The 18,160-nt window shown below is 35.6% G+C and overlaps 1 protein-coding gene across 3 annotated transcripts in view; it reads left to right on the forward strand.

Moving 5' to 3' along the window:
- ADGRB3 (adhesion G protein-coupled receptor B3) overlaps positions 1 to 18,160 on the forward strand; it is a 650,534-nt gene that overhangs the window by 502,641 nt on the left and 129,733 nt on the right. For all 3 annotated transcript variants that reach the window (XM_004673604.2, XM_004673605.2, XM_012721768.1), the window contains one exon: positions 17,726 to 17,852. In XM_004673604.2, the coding sequence (XP_004673661.1) occupies positions 17,726 to 17,852 (127 nt within the window). The remainder of the gene's footprint in view (positions 1 to 17,725; positions 17,853 to 18,160) is intronic.

The raw sequence follows: 18,160 nt of genomic DNA on the forward strand, positions 1-18,160 counted from the left end.
CTTGATTGGCTTCTCTTCACAGTCCCCTCGGCTGTCAAGAAGAGTTCTCATTCTTGTGCCCTTCCTGAGTGTATCTGAGAGCAAGATTTAAATCTGGCAGAATTAAGCATAACATGACTGTCTTTTTCTTTACCTCTTTGGAGCTAGTATGTAATTAGTTTATAAAAAATGAAAAGGCTATGCTATACAAGGGAATTTGACTTGGTGCATATGACTTAACATAGGGATGAAAGACTGTTATATTGGAGATGGTCTTGAGAAACTTCTTTATGCATTTAACATTAACAATATCTTTGCAGGACATATGAAATCCTTACCTCTACCTGGAAAAAAAAAAGTCCTTTAAAGCCTTACATTGCAAAAGAAAGTACTCATTGATTTATGACTATGAAAACTTTTGTCCAAAGTGTTCCATAGAAAACTTGAATAGTTGAGCTTTCTAATGTCAGCACTGAATATAGTACCAAAAGGAACTACTCATATTTAAAATAACAGTGCAAACTTATAATTCATTACTAATATTTTCCATATATAAAGTCCCTTTCACATTAGGAATCTATATAAACTGCAGTCCTGGCCGTATATGTGCTAGTGTACATGTATAAACAGGAATTCCTTCAGTTGGTACTTTTACTCTCAGGGGATGGGGAGGAAAAGAGAAGCTGGGAAACAGGGAGCAATGGTCTTTTCTATCTTCTCATATGAGATAAAAAAATAAATTCTAATTCACAAGGATATAAATAAATTAATTACCTTAAGGATATCCATAGTGAGAACCTCAGAGAAATCACACTGAACTACAGGAATGCAGAGGATTCCAAAAGCAAGTTCTTCCTCTTCCTAATTTTTTTGTACTTCACTTTTCAGAGAGACTTACTCTCTGTGCTTTCATGGGAGGCTTTGTGCATTGAACCTGGTAATGTAAGGAGCCTAATTAGGTGAAGGTGACTCAGAAAGGGAAGGCAATTGGAGCCAATAAGGATTTGTGAGGTCAGCTCCAGTGATTTCTTGTACATCTACTAAAGTCTTATATTTTCCCAACATTTCACTTACTATGGAATAGCATCACTCTCACTTAGAGGTTCCATGAATTTCTGTCAGCACATGCCTCACATGTTAAAGACTCAGAAACCATCTTAGTAACATATAATATAAATCTGCCACTCCAGGATGTGACAGTTTGGAAAGTGCCACTTACCAGGATGGTATTTGAGCCTGTATCTGTCCTTGAGAATGGTCACAGTTAAACTCAGGGACATATAATGTCCTGAATTAAAGAGATTTGAACAAAGTTAATAATGTTTCTTTTCCTTAAAAAATTGTGGAGTTGGACATTTCACAAATTAATTTTATGTGCCACTCTGAGAATAAATGATTTTTGTAGCAGTCTCCCCAAATCTATCATCAGTACAAAAACTGTTGATAACTGAGGTTTCTATGTATCCCAGATATTTAACTACAGAAATTGGCTGCTTATACTGTGGAACATCATGTTGATGTCTGATGCTCTTTAGAGGACTCAGAGTACCGCTCTCCAGATAAAATTGACTTCAGTGGCAGATACCATGTAACGACTGTTCTTCAAAAAATGGAATAACTAAATATTGCAAACTTTTCTGTTTTAACTTTTTTTAAAAAAGCATATCCTTGACTGTGGTTAAGAGAAAAGCAGGAAAATGAAGGACACAATGAACACAACTGGAGTCTGTAACTTTGCTAACACATTATGTAACCGATAGGTAAATGTGCATGCTGTCCTTGGTTTTATAAGTGAGTTGTAAGCAAAATTTAAAGTAGTGGTTGAACTACTTCAGTATACGTGGATTATTAATGCTCACATCTTTAGCAATACCTTGAGCTATGCTTTCTTGTCACTAAGGAATAAATGTCAAAATTTTCTGAGATCCTGCAGCCTTTACCTAATAAGAATATAATATATATTGTGCCATGTATGTGTGGTACTTTAGAGTAATAGGTCTGCTGCAGTCAGAAATACAATACAGAAAAGAGAAAAACATCCCAGAATTTCCATTAGTGATACTATATTAATTATGATAGGTAAGGGTTTCCTTTTAAAGCTTCATTTTTAAAGTACTTGAAACTTTACTACAGGAATTTTTCAGATTTTTTTCTTTTTTTTTGTATTTTGTATTTTTTTAAAGATTTATTTATGCATACAAGAAGTGGGCTATAGGTTAGAGATGCAGGGGAAGATTCACCAGAGACAGGGTTCAGGATTCACCAGAGACAAGGTGGGGAGCAGAACAGGCAGATCTAATACACTGCTGAGGGGAGTAGCAGGTGAGACAGGAGAGGTCTGCTTGACCATGTGGGTCACCCCCTGGCTGGGGATCAAACTCATGCTGTAGTGGCTGTGGATACCTTCATAATGCTGAGACTTAACCCATTGTACCACTAGGGAGGGCCTTGTTTTGCTTGGTAATGAAAGTAAGGAGGTAAATTCTTAATGTTTTTGAAAGATTTTTATTAGAATAAAGTGGTGTTCTATCTTAGAATATTTGTATTTTTATATTCTGACATCTCTAAACAAATAGCTTTTTAATGACCTTCAAACCTGTCTCCAAAGGAGCGGTTTCCTGCCTTTGATGTATAAGCCAAAGTTTGATTTGCAAATAATTAAATTATAAGCATTACTCAATACTTCCTCTGCAAATGATTGTGTCCCCAAATAGCAGTTAGGCCACTGCACCTTGCAAATGGGGAAAACTTGCAATTAGTCGGTCAGTTACTGAAAATAAGTCACTTTTGGATTGTGAGTGTTGTGGGCCCAGTTTTTGTACTTGCTGATGGGCTCTCTTTTTTTTTTTTGAAAGATTTATTTATTTGTACATACAGAACTGGGGTACATGTCATAGACTCAAGGGCGGTGAGAGGCTTCACCAGGGACAGAGTGGGGAGCAGAACAGGCAGATCGACGAAGTACACTGCTGAGGGGAGCAGCAGGCGGATCAGGAGAGGTCTGCCGCGCCATGTGGTCGCCTCCGGGGCAGGCAGGAATCGAACTCATGCAGAAGTGGCTTTAGCTTCTCAGTGCAGTGCTTTAACCCGCTGCACCACCAGGGAGGGCCCCTAGCTGTTGGACTCGTAAGGAGGCACATTGGAATAGGTGAGCTCTGCTTCCAGGAAGACCACAGCAGTAAGCTGAAATGTGGCCCATATGATCTACTTTTGTTTAAAATATAAGGCACCATCACCTCATTCAGAGTTTAACAGATTGAAATCCACTCCGGAGATACACTGTTGAGATATGAAACAGGAAAAGCTTTGACTGCTCATTAAAATGTTAATTATGCCATGGAGGCTTTCAGTGCTATCCTTCAACCATGAATTTTCACCAATTGCCTTATTAATGTATTAAGCAGACAGCAACCCAAGCAGGAGAGGTAGATAGATCACACAGTTATTTAAACACACAGCAGCATGTATTTCTTTCACTGTCAAGTTATTCAGAATCAGACTGGACACTTCCCTTGTCAACAGAGCCATACCCCAACAATTCCTACTTGATTATAAGTTTTGTCATTTTCTGAATCAGTTGTAGAGATGGACAGACCATATATTTATGACCACTATGCTTGAGGACAGGGACTGTATTTCTTTTAATCTTTGATATTCCTAGTGTTTTGTCCTGATTTCTCTGACCGGCCACAAGGAAGAAATAAGGAGACTGAAAGGCTGAAAAGGTAGTTTATTGCTCCCGGGAAGCAGCTGAGATGGATTTCCAAAGGGTAGGGTCTGCAGCTATTGGGAGTGTGGTACTGGGAAGGGTTTCTTATGTAGGCTTTAGGTTCCTTTTTTTATTTTAGTGGTGTTTTACATCTGAATGCAAGGCCTACTTCCAGTGTTCCAGCAATAGGTCATTTTTGGTATTGCCCATCTGGGCAACACCTAGTACTGTGTCAAGCACAAAAAAGGTACTGATAAAATAAATTTGCAAATATTTGTGGTCAGGTAACAGTTTATATTCTATAAACTATGAAAGTAACTTAAGGAATCTAAGCACTCACAAAACCTTAATATCGACCAAAAAAATTTCCTAAAGTCCTTTGAAATTTTATATCAGAATTTAAAAACCAACATAAGCATTAAGTATCATTAAGCATTTAATTTAAAAAAAAAGGCATGTTACATAATTCTGTTAAAGACACCTCTGCCACTATTTTTTTTTTCCTGCATATGCTGAAGTATTAAATACAGGCTTCCATTGCTTTTACTTTGCTGTTCTCTGGCTCAGTTGTTGCAACAGAAGAAAATGTAGTTTGGCCAGGCGGGTAGAACAAGATTTTCTGGCATGTTATAAGTGCTTTTTCTTTTGAACTCTTGTCAGCAGTTTCTCTGCCTTCACTTACCTAATAACTAATTTTTTGGGGGTGGATAATTTATTCTCTTCTATTAAAGAGACCTGTCTTCAAGTTTCCTCAAAGCTGCAAGACTGTAGTGTCAGGTTCAAAAGGAGTCATCCCTTATTGGATGAGTAATCAAAACTGTATCAGATTAGCGAAGAAAAACAAAATGTGTGGAGAATTTACATGGCTGTAAATTCTGAGGAAATATTGAGTGGGCCAAGGGTATTTAACCCACCTTTTGGATCCCAGGGCATTAAGGCTGAAACCAGAAACCAAATTTCCTACTGTAACATCTGTGTCTTAAATCAAACTACATGCAAGAGAAGACTAAAGATACTTATTTACTCCATAGCTTCCCTACATGATATAAAAAGGAGGAAAACTAACAAGCTCTTGAAACTAATCATAAGCAAATTCAAAGTGTAATTTTAACTTGATGGGAAAAAAAAAACAGATGAAAAGAAAATTTTCTCTATTTACTGTAGTCATAAAGTTTGATTTGGTGTATGTGCTTGTCTCTGTCATCATGTAGGTACATTTGTATTGTGGTTGTTTTGAATGCATTTTTTTACTTGAAACAAACAATGCTATACTAGGATATTGATTAGTTTTTAAATATTTCAATAGTTGCAAATGAGTGATATTGGGGCTGGTGAAAATTAGTATGTTAGTTGAATAAATATGACAATGAGCTCCTTGATTAGTATGAACAGATTTTCTTAGTTTATATTTTAATTGGATCCAGCTTTTCATATACAGACTGAACTATTTCATTTTATGTGCTTGTATGGAGTACCTTGTTCTGCTACTATAATCATTTCCATTTCCTCTCTACTAATACTCACATTCCCAAATTGCACATAACACAGTGAGGAAGTGAGCAAAGAAACATCCCTTAATAGTTTGCCTTTTTCAGAGCACTAAGATTCTCATGTCACTCAAAACTATAAAGTGCCCAGTAAACACTCATTTTTGCATTTTCTATCTAAGCAATATTTCTTTAAAAATATTGATTAGCTGAAGTTTAAAATTTCTGTTTCTTCAAGCTGATAATTCCAATAAAATTAAAAATCACATATGCCTAGCTATACTCCAGAAGTAATTCATCTAAATTTTGAATAAGTTAAGCTTCAACTTTTTTTCATGTCTCAAAACTATATTGTTGAAAACCATTCTGCAGTGCAGATTATCATTGCAGGTGTGTATTCATACTTTTAACTTAGAAGGCAGATAATGTGTAACCCCATAAAAAAAGCATGATGAGATAGGCAAATCATCACATATTTGTAATCTCAAATTGTGTAATAAAATGCTTCCTTGGTGATTGTGCTGTTAAATTTTCTGTCAGTTTTAAGCCTATAGAGAACTTGTGAATGATGTAGGTAACTTTCATGTAGTTTTATGAAATGTTTTATTGTAGATAATGTTTTAATACAGTGATTTGACTTACAAGCTATGAAAGAATATACAATTGTCCTCATGTCTTTTCAAGATGTGTAATACATATTTTCAAAAGAAACTATCATTTACAGGGCTAGGACTAAATGCTGTCTTTATAAGTTGTCTTTTTAATCTTCTAAAAAATAATAATTGATGCTTAAATCTGACCATTGGAAGGCAGCAGTTAAATATCAGTTTGCAAAGTCTGCATTACTATAAATCTAGGTAAATATTATTTTATAACTTTGGTAAAATTTACATAAGCTTGTTTAACCTTAGTAAATAGTGGAATGTAATAAAAATAAACATTATGTGTGATTCCAGCCATTAATTCAGTGCATCACAATGCACTGAAATACAGTTTACCAGAATATATTCATATGCTACAATATGACTTTTGATATCCAACAATAACAGACTTGGAGAAATCATGTGAATATGGAACTCTATGTTCTTAAATCACATGTAAATGCATATACATTTTGAAAGCTAGCTTCATCTTCTTTTGTTTTCTGGTATACTGTATATTTTGGTTCAAATTATAAAAGTACTTGAAAGGAATTATTAACTTCATACAAATGGAGTAAAAAAGAACTGATCTTATACTCTTGTTATAACTTTGTGAATATCAAGATTTTTTTCTGCTTCTAGAAGTTATATAATCCCATGGAGAAAGTAGAAATTGCAAAAGCCATAAAGAAGCAAAACAAACAAAACAAAAAAAAACAGTAATTCAATAGTTTGAAACAGCTTCTGTTAATTACATTGTCAATATATTTCTAGCATTTTCTCTGTGTATATGTCGGGTTAATCCTTTACAAAAGAATGAGACAAAAGTCATTAAAGTTAGAAAATCAGTGTTAATTTTAAATTGGTGAATACTCGGATGCACATAGTTGTTTTATAAAGCTTACAGTGGTCTAGTTTTTTGTATAGATAATCAGAATACTAGTGTAGAAAGTAAAATATATTTAAATTTGCTCTATTTTATTTCATTCTTCATTTTTGCAGGGTTGTGCATCTCATCTGTTGCAAATTATATTAGATTAAATATTGGTTATAGCAGTTCTACTGAGAGAGAAAATCCAAATAGATTGAATTATTTTATGATTGTGAGACTAAGAGTATTCTAGGTATTAAAAAGTCTTAGAAAATAAAAATAGAGAAAAAAAATTAGACATGCCCTGCCTCTACTTAGATCAAATCGTCATATTAGCTATCTTTTTTATTCTAGGTATTTATAAATTTAAAGAGTATTTTGCTACCTTATTAAACAAATTATATAAGTCAACTATATTATAGTAGTCCTATTTACTTCCATCAAGAATTCTATTTCCATATCTTTAAGCTATCTTTTTTTTCTGCCCACATCAGATTCTGCTCTTTTATTTTTTAATGGCTGTAACTTTTTTTTTTTTTTTTTGAAAATTTCTGAGGGAAAAAGAATTTTCTGAATGAGACTGTATTCATTGATTTTCTTGAAAGGAATAATACTTTTTCCCTTGGAGTTTTAGTAGAAGATCTTTTTCCCTCTCCTTTATAATATTAGTGTCATTAGTACTCTGAATCAAACTACAGAATGTCTGTCTCATTATTACTACACCCTGTTATAATCTCACTGTGTGGATTGTTGGCGTTGCTTTGGATGGTGTTAAGGAGATTGATTCCCATCCCAAAGTGAACACATAAATGATGAAAAAAAAATATTTTTCTCTTATCTGACTCACATGTTATCTTCTTCATTCTGTTGCTAAATTTGTGTCACAAGTTTCATTTTTAACTTTTAGAAATAGTTTTCACTTGAGCCCTTTACTGAAATTGTTCTCTCAGAAGTTCTCAGTGTCCTCCTTTGTGTCCACAAAGACATTTCCAAGTTACTCTTTCTTATTATCTTAAACACCTGACCATTGACCAATCACTTTTTCAGGAAATCCTTCCAGCTTACTTTTTTGTGAGGTTTGAATTCCCCAAACTGAGCTCCTGTCCGAGTGTCCCCGTGGTATATTCCTAACTCACTGTGGTCTCTCTCTACATCTACCTTCACTGAAGGAACAGAAAAAGGGGTTTCTACTTTGAAATCATCCAGACTTAGGCTCAATTGCTGGCATAGCACTTCGCCAGCTGGATGACTGACTATAGTAAAGTTATAATCTCTGGACTCCATATACTTCTTTAAAACATCTAATAACCCAAAGATATGCATCCAGGGCTTGCATATTTAAGCAAGTTCCAACTCCAAACTCCTGGAGCATTAACACCAATTTGTCTGAATTTTTTTACCTGGAAACAACAGCAATAGCTATAATGATAATGTCATTTTAGGATAATTCTTAAAATGTATTTAAAGTATCTTACCATAGCACCTAACATTTGTTAGCTATTCAATAAAAGTTAGCTGATAATTTTCCTTAGGGTGATTATTATTATTTGCCTATTGACTAATTAATGATGGCAGCTGGCATATTTTAGCATTTAATTATTAATAAATCATGGTGTAGATATTTATACATATTTATAACCCAGTAGATTGGCTTTCTTAATATTATTCCTTCCCATACTCTTTTTATATTCTTACTATTTTTAATTTAAAAAGCAAAAAGATGGTTATGGCATCTTAAGAGTTCCATGCATTAATATATCTATAGGTAGATATAGTATTTTAACTCCTTATCAACTATTTAGTTTGAAGTTATGTTCTCCCATTCCTTAGGTTACCATTTTGCCCTGGCCTTTGTTCCCATTTCTGTATGTAAGCCCGTAAGTTTGATAGAGCCCACTTATATGTGTTTGCATTTGTTCTTCTGAACTTTTGGATGTCGTTTGTCAGGGTTTGGAGGATATGGAAGATAGGGAATTTCTTTTTAACAAATATAAAGATTCATTTTTGCAAGATGAGTAAATCCTAGAAATTGCTGTATGACATATGCCAATAGTCTACATACTGTATTATACATTTAAATATCTATTAAATGTTCTTTTAAAAAAAGATTTATTTATTTATGCATATAAGAAATGGGGTAGAGGCCAAAGGTACAGGGAGTGAGAGGATTCACCAGAGAGGAGTGGGGAGCATGACAAGTGGATTGACTGAAATACACTGCTCAGGGGGAGCAGCAGGCAAGACAGGGTCTGTGGTTTAGCTTCCTGGCTTGGGTTTGAACTCTCATACTGCAGTTGTTATAGCTAGCTTTCATAGTGCTGAGACTTAACCCCTTGTGCCACCAGGAAGGACCTATTAAATGATTTTGCACAATTAAAAAAAATATATATCAGGCCCTCCCTTGTGGTGCAGTGGGTTAAAGCACAGCACTAAGAAGCTAAGCCACTTCAGCATGAGTTCGATCCCTGCCCTGGAGATGACCCACATGGCGCAGCAGACTTCTCCTCTCTTCATCCGCTGCTCTTCTCAGCAGTGTACTTCATTGATCTGCCTGCTCTGCTCCCCACTCTGTCTCTAGTGAATTCTCTCACTGCCTGTACCTCTGGCCTGTACCCAGTTCTGTATGTATAAATAAATAAATCTTTAAAAATACATATTAAGCCACTGTCAATAAGACTGGTACTACTAAAAATGTTCAGAATAACATATTCTTAGTGTTAATATATGAAGACAGTGATACTTAACCTTCGATATGTAAAGACAGTAATACTATAATACAAGGTAACTAACTTTATTGAGTATCTCAAGCTCCAAAAAGGCAAAGTATAAATCTAATATTTCCACAATAACCTAGCACAGTGTCTGTCCCATATTAGATGCTCACTAAAATATTTGTTAAATGAAGAAATCAGTTGATTATACAGAGAAGTCAAAGAAAACAGTTCAAAATCTATAGCCATATTCATTGAACAAATACTTATTCTATACCAGATATGTGTCAGAAATGTTTCAAGCTCTGGAAACATTAAAGTGGAAATTGAAATACCCCTGCCCTTATGCCTTATGATGTTTATATTCTAGTAAACAAAAATAGGTGAAAAAATAAAAAACCCATGTGTGTTTGTTGTGTGTGTGTGTCAGCTATTATAAAACAAATCACTTTGGTTCTTAGTGAATAAAAATAATTTTGCTTGTTTGTAATACCATAGTTCAGCTATTTGTTTGTGTTCAGCTTATTGGTTTTTGTGTTGTGCTCATATGGTGTCATTCATAAAGCTGTAGTCATCTTCCAGTTCAGCCTGAGCCGGGCTAATCTAATATGACCTAATAGCTGGCCATTGTTGCACCTCACTCATTCTCACAAGGCCAGTCTGAGCTACTTTACATGAAAGCAGACTTTTTAAGATGATGAGCGTGGAAACTGTTACAAGTCTTGAGGCTGAGCATCCTAGGTTCAGAAGTCACAAATCACTTCAACTACATTCTTCTAATCTAATCAGGTCATAAGACATACCAAGGTTCAAAAGAAGAGGAAGTAAATTCTACCTCTGGATGAAAAAATGTATATTGAATGTGTACCCACTTTTACCCTACAAGTGGGGAGTTGCTAACTTATATTGCATAGTCAGTGACATAACTGATAGGATGATGTAAGAATGGAAATGGACATGATGTGAGGGAATGATCAAGATAAATATCTTTGAGCAGTGCAGTATAGATTAAGGAGAGACTGTAGGAATGCAATCTACTTGAAAATGATGGGCAAAGGCAAGAGTGTGTGTGAAGGCACACAATGGCAGACCAGATTGTTTAGATCCTTATAGGCCACTGTAAGGGCTTTGTCTTTATTCCAAGTGAAATTGAAAAAAAAATTTATAGTTTTGAATAGTGAGTTGATTTGATATATGTAGCAACAGGATCTTTCTGTCCAGTGTGTTGAAATTGAACTTGAGAGAAGGTGGCATTAGTGAGATTACTCTTGTTGAGAATGATAGTGGCTTGGGTCTGCAGAACAGAATTCATGTCATTTTCTGAAAAAATTTGAGAACTAATAAGGTAGAAACAACCTTCCCAACCAGATCAATTTCTCTAAGAAAGAAACTGTGTTCATAGTTTCGTGTCTCTACTATTTTATCTGTCAGTTGAAATGCATTTACTAAAAACTTACTGACTCACTGGTTAGTGAATACTTAGGCTTCTCTGCTGGATTGTATGTAAACATTCCAGGATGTTGAGTCTTTCAGAATTTATCATCAAGTGACATTTGAAGACCAAAAGCAAATAAATGAGCCTATTGCAAGAGAGCCCATTGACTCTCTTCAGATTGCATCTTTTAGTATATGGCGAAGGAGAACAAATGAATTAGAGCTAATACTGTGTTTGGACCTCGCAGTAGTAAAAGTCATCCCTTGAAATGTGAATAATCTTGAAATTAACTTTAAAAAAATATCAAATTTCTACTAAATGAGAAACAGCATGTCAGATACCCAAAGTCAAATAAGATACAATTCTCAAAAGTACTAATTTTCTTTTCTTTCTTTTTTTTTTTTTAAATATTATTTGTGCATATACAACTGGGATACAGGCCAGAGATGCAGGGGGCGGTGAGAGGATTCACCAGAGACAGAGTGGGGAACAGAACAGGCCAACTGACAAAATACACTGCTGAGGGGAGCAGCAGGTGGGCCAGGAGAGGTCTGCTGTGCCATGTGGTCACCTACAGGGCAGGTGGGGATCAAACTCATGCTGAAGTGGCTTTAGCTTCTTAGTGCTGTGCTTTAACCCGCTGTGCCACCAGGGAGGGCCCTCAAAAGTACTAATTTTCAAGTGCAGAATAGACAATTTAATTTTATCAACAAAGTAAAGTGAATGTATCAGGTAATATTCTAGTGTGGATAAAAAAGACTAATAGGTGCCCAGCAGTGTAGGGAAGACCGAAGTGTGGCATATTCCTGGAATTATTTCATTTCTAGATAACAAATTGAAAATCTGATATTACAGTGTGAAGGAGACTATTGATTCAATACTCCACATAGAGGACAATAAGTGTTCTGAGAATGGCAAGGTTACCCACTTCTAAATCTCATCACATGCAATGAAGTTTACATATTTTATACTAGTATTTCTGTTTTTATAGTAAAATGTATAAATAGTATAAAATAATATATACAGGCATTATAAAGATTAGTGTAATGATAATTTTGGGCCACAAATCTTTTCTCATGCTCCACAAATGATTCTAGTGTGCCCTCTTGAGTTGTGAACCACTGACCTACCCCAACCATTTATTTTTATAGATGAGGGGTATGAAAAGTTTACCTAGGAAATTTGTAAGGTGGACTTTTGTAAGCACTTGTAAGTACGTTTCTACAAGTGCTTTTTTTGAACCACAAACTTCCTTTGAATAAAAATACAAAGAATATCATTTTCAGAAGGAAAACAACTTTACTACCACCATGTTTCTAAACTGGAATTTAATATTTTGTATCACTGCAGCCAGTAAATAAATTTTTAAAACTCCCACTCTGGAGATGACAGATACTTTCAAGATTGGTATACAACTAATGTTTTTCCTTAATGTGTCATCTATCACTTAAAAAAAAAAAACAGGATATAATCATATGACTGTATATTATTTAACCTATCCAATTGTCCATGGGTAAGTCACATGTTGTTAACACTGTCATTACTGCCATAATCTTCCTTTAAATTCATGCAACATTACTACAAATTTTTAAAAATTACATTAAAATCTAACATTTAAAAAAAATTACTTGTAGAAATGTGCTTACAAGTGCTTACAAAAACCTAGCTTACAAGTTTCCTAGATAAACTCCTTTTCATATCCCTCATCTATAAAAATAAATGGTTGGGATAGATCAGTGGTTCTCAACTCAGAACACACTATAATCATCTGTGGAACACTAGAATAATGCCCAGATCCCACCCAAGGTTTAATTTTTAAAGAGCTCCAGATAAAATTGATATACAGCAAATGTTGAAGACTAATGGTCTATATGATACTATGATTACTCCTACCAAAATGTTTTTAATTTATTGATTCACTGTATTTTGACTAAGTAGTAATTGCTAAAGATAACAAATTCTCAGTAATTTCAATGCCCTGAGAAGTTAGAAATTACCCTCAATGATTGTTTCTATTTCAGGACATTTGTTCCTCTCTACCCCCCAAATTTTCTGTCTTATGAGAGTACATTCTACCAAAAGACATACATACATGCATGCATGCATGCATATATAATTGCATGCATACATATATAAAAATTGTATCTATGAAATATACTTAATTTGATTATAATGTGTGTTTTAAAAATAGCATAGACTTAGCTACTTCTTAGACATTAACTAGTAATGACTGGGAAACATTTTCAGTCCATATGCATTGCAAGTACAGTATACTCAGAAATTATATAATTTTTTTTTAATAATTTTCAATTTTTTTTAAGATTTATTTTTTCATACAGAATTGGGGTACAGGCCAGAGATGTGGAGGGTGATAGGATTCACCAAAGACAGAGTGGGAAGCAGAACAGGCAGATCGGCGAAGGTCACTGCTGAGGGGAGCAGCGGGCGGGTCAGGAGAGGTCTGCCATGCCATGTGGTCACCTCCGGGGCAGGCGGGAAAAGCGAACTCATGCGGAAGTGGCTTTAGATTCTCAATGCTGTGCTTTAACCCGCTGCGCCACCAGGGAGGGCCAGAAATTATATAAATTTTTAAAGTATCATTGTGCCTATTTTGATTGTGAGTAAATGGACCAGGTCCATAGCTTAGGAGATATTATACCTCCTGAATATGTAACATATTCATAATCAATATACTCTGATATATTAAAAAGCAGAATAGGGGCCCTCTCTGGTGGTACAGCGGTTTAGGACACAGCACTGCAAGCTAGCAGCAGCTTCTTAGTGTGAGTTCAATCTCGGGCCCCGGAAGTGATCCACATGGTGTGGGAGACCTTTCCTGTCTTCGCCTGCTGCTCCCCTCAGCAGTGTACTTCGTGGATCTGCCTGTTCTACTCCCAATCTGCTCTGGTGAATCCTCTCACCACCCTTGCACCTCTGGCCAGTTCTGTATGCATAAATAAATAAATCTTAAAAAAATAAATAAAAAGCAGAATAAACCATTTTATAAAAGACCAATTTAAATATAATACCTGGTTTCACTGCTATTTCAAAAGATTAAGTTTGACTTTTGAAACAGTTTTGAAATGTGTTATTGCTATTGTTATAAGTTTTTAGTGAATAATTTTTCATTTGTATAAAGGTTTTTTCTTTTTTTTCGCTTTAATCTGAAATACTGGAGATTACAGTCAAACATTATATAAACTTGCCTTGAAATCAAGAATACACTGATGTTTCACATCCAAAAAGAAACTGTAGTTTCAGAAGGAAGCTGGGGAAAGTCCTCAGATATTAAGCTGGGAGAAAGGGATTCAGTGTCTTACATATCCACAGAATTCCATGCATGTGGGTATGTATTTGAGTACTTGGAATAGGTAACACTTTCCTTCTACTAGCCAGTCTAATAATAGGAAGAATAGAAGAGGTACAGATGACAGCTAACAGCTAGCATGGCTGAATGTAGGTGTAACCAACAAAGAATATGCTGGTTGTATGGACCTGGTTATTTTTGAAAACTATCTGAAAAAAATGTAATGCTCATAATAGACACTAAGAAAAATAAATATGTGGATTTCAGTATAATGTGTATATATACATCATTTTGTGTTTGCTGCTGACATTGTCCGTTACCCTTATTAAAGCCTTATGTTGATACATATTTTGCTTCTTGTTTACCCTATTGATGACAACCTAGACTTAATAACTAAGAATAATTCACAAATACATCATTAATCATAAATCATGAGAGAAAAAAAAAACTATGATGGAAGAATAATGTGATTACTGGAATAGTCCACTGTTAAAAATCTTGTTCTGTCAGACTGAGGAAGCTGCTTTGATTCACATTAGCTCTACCACATATCAGTTTGCTTTACAAGATCTCCCTGAAATCAATCAGGCATGCGTACCATGCTTTCAAAGATTTTCATATAGTTGCAATAAGCTATTAAATCTTTGAAAATACAGGTGGCACATACTGTAGGTTTTATAATAAAATGTGTGCTTGTAATATAAACAAAAATTTGTGTTTTATGTGATTTTAAAATATTAGGATAATGAAACAATTTAAAATTTAGCAACAAAATGGCCTAACACCTTTTGTTGCTTTGGACTAGTCAAATCCAGAGTTTGGCAACCTGTCCTCTCTCACCTTTCCATGTATTCTCTTCTATTCATATGTTCCAAATTCTGGTATTCTTCTATTAGATGCATCACTTTGTGCTTTATATCTTGTCTTAAAATAATAGCACATCAAACCATTGTCAGCTACTCTTAATATTATTTTCTATTATAACCATATAAAGTCAACAAAGGGATAATAGTTACAAAGAAAGGAAAGTAGAAAGGCTTAACTTAGGGAAAATAAAACATTAAAAGGGTTCTGTTGGGATTAGAAGCATCAGAAACACCTCATGCTTAGGATAGAATAAAGACTTAAACATGGAGATCAGTTTAACCAAATTTTTCCAAGGATAGGCCAGGTCAGCAATGCAGTCATTATAGAGTATTGACCTTTTATGAAAATGTAACATAAAGTTTATGTGATTTTTAGAGTCTAGCAATGATGTATTGACAATGTGCTTTTATAGTTGACAACCAAAGTTTTGTAATGTTGACATTTCTGTGAGTAAGTTAAGTATATAATTTTGCTTCACATGAAGTCCTACAGCAAAGGTATTTTCCTTAGGACTTTGAATTGGTTATTGGTCATGGATATATGTAAAAATTGTAAGTACTAGACTCAATCTTGAGTACATAGATAATTGCTTTACAGTAAACAGGTGATCTAGGATGAATTATTCAGATGTTTTGTTTTAAAACATGTCAGATTTTTTAAGTATCTTTTTTAACTTTAATCAGATGAGATAAATGTTTTTCATTTTGCCTTAACTGTTTGTCACAATAAGATAGGAGACAAATCAGCTAATGAAATAAATTGAAGTGCTGCTATGTTATGGTTAGGGAAAAATAAAATTCAATACTGTTACAGTTAAAGGGATAAATGCTTTTTAAATTTGGCATGATTTTAAAACATCATGAGAAAAAGAGACCCTCTAAATTGTGGATTTACTAATATTCAGAGTATATTTTTTTATGTAGTTCACTCCCAAAAGAGTATACTCCTTTTTAGGGCCCTCCCTGGTGGTGCAGTGAGTTAAAGCACAGTACTGAGAATCTAAAGCTGCTTCCACATGAATTCGATTCCCACTTGCCCCGGAGGTGACCACTTGGTGTGGGAGACCTCTCCTGACCTGCCCGCTGCTCCCCTCAGCAGTGTACTTCGTGGATCTGCCTGTTCTGCTCCCCACTCTGTCTCTGGTGAAGCCTCTCACCACCCCTGAGCCTCTGGCCTGTACCCCAGCTCTCTATGCACAAATAAATAAATCTTAAAAAAAAAAGAGTATACTCCTTTTTAAAAGAAGTTGTAATTAACAGTTCTTTGAATCATGAATATTAACAACATAAAATCATTAATATTAAAAATATATCACTTCAAGATACCAAAAAGGGATAGTGTGAATTATATTGTGTAGTTCAACTTGGAAGTCCAAATGTCACAGAGAATCTTCTCTCAATGAAATATCTTAGAAATAGACTGTCTACATATTTAACCCAATAGCTTTAGGAATTCAAATATGGAGGAGTTGAAATCAAAAGTAGCATATCAAAATTAACACCAGCCATGTGTTACCTTTTTCCAATTTTAGAGTAATTTTTAACACAGAGTAACTTGGTTTAAAATTTGAACACTGTGCATATAGGTTTGCTAGTTGGAGAGTTTCCATGCCTAGAGGAGGGGAGGTGACAATTGGTGCATTCAGTATATAACACGTGTAATGATACTAAAGTTGATTGGATGAACACTTGCTTTTTTCCCTTTTCTTCCTTTTCCTGTATAGTAATTCAGTTGGGGGATGGAAGGACTCTCCCTCCTTCCCACCCAACCCCCACCCCCACTAGGAAGCCCTAGGTTGATACCATTTTTATTGTTCTGCTGGGGTGGGAAGTAAAACATATGCTTTAGAATTTTGAATGGCTACATCAAAGAGAAAACTGAAACTAACGTCCCTCCCTACCGGACTTAGGGGTGGAGTTACTCCTCTAAATGTTTAAACAGACTTGAGGGTAGCTTAATGCTTCTACCTCAGAGCAAAGAGGTGGGTGAAGGGAATAAATGGCAAGGGCTACAGAGGTGCATTGGGCTGAGTGAAGTGTGCAGTGGGAAGCTTATGTCTGAAACCCACCCCTCCCCTGGATACCAGGCAGAAGCAGTGAGAATCAGAACCAGCTGATGCCGCCGCTGCTTCTGCTTCCCGTTTCCAGGGTGAATTTTCACAGCAGCTAATTCTAAAGGGAGGAAAAATCCCTAACCAGCAGCGGAGAAGATCCTATCACCCAACCCAAGCTATGTAACCTTTTAGGCAGGCTTCTCAAAGAAATTCGCAATTTAAAAGCCGAATTCACTGTCCAAAAATACGGGATGGGAATCAGAGCTGATATGAAAAAATATAAAGCCTCTTTACACCCTGAGTATTTGAAATGATCCGATGAGCATAGGAAGTGGTTGCCAAAGCTCTGGCGGCTGCTCGTGCTGCTGCCACCACCGCTGCTGTTCCTCGCAGAGGGCTGGACAGAGCTAGTCCGGGTTTCAGCACCTCCGGCGCTGGACAGCTCTCTGCACACCGCACCTCCGCCTGCTTGATTTTTCCAAACACTCTCGCTTTGCATTACTGGAGATGCATCTAAATTGCGTCCTATTCAACAACAAATAGAATTTTTTTTCTTGTACGGGAATTACAGTAGATGATTCTCTCAATTAAACTGCATTTTTTTCTTTACGGATTTGGCCATCAGGCGTATTTATCGCGATTTCCCCCCTCCCCTCCCTTTGCAGGAACGAGTCTTTGGGAACGTGGTCCACCCAGGGATGTAAAACTGTGCTTACCGATGCATCCCATACGAAATGCTTATGTGATCGTCTCTCTACCTTCGCCATTTTGGCTCAGCAACCTAGAGAAATAGTAAGTAACAAAGGGAAAACAAGGCTTTAATGCAAAGGCAGGGACAATGTGGCGAGTGTTTCTCCAGGGAACTGCATTTTAAATGGGGAAATGGAAAATGTTGCAGGGTGGCAAAATTGGGTTCGTCTCCTCGTTAGCTATAGTAGTTTGGTGAAATGAATGCTAGTTGGTGTGCTGTAACTAAATCCGACTCAATTTCATGTCTTTTAACTTGAAATTTCTGCAGTATAGTTTTGAGGAATTACTCCAGTCATATTGCAAATATGCTGCAAACTTTCAAATGGAAATAATTGCCAACTTAACCTTTG

The sequence above is a fragment of the Condylura cristata genome, unplaced genomic scaffold (assembly GCF_000260355.1).
Source record: "Condylura cristata isolate star-nosed mole 26May11 unplaced genomic scaffold, ConCri1.0 scaffold00001, whole genome shotgun sequence".
Classification (NCBI taxonomy): domain Eukaryota; kingdom Metazoa; phylum Chordata; class Mammalia; order Eulipotyphla; family Talpidae; genus Condylura; species Condylura cristata.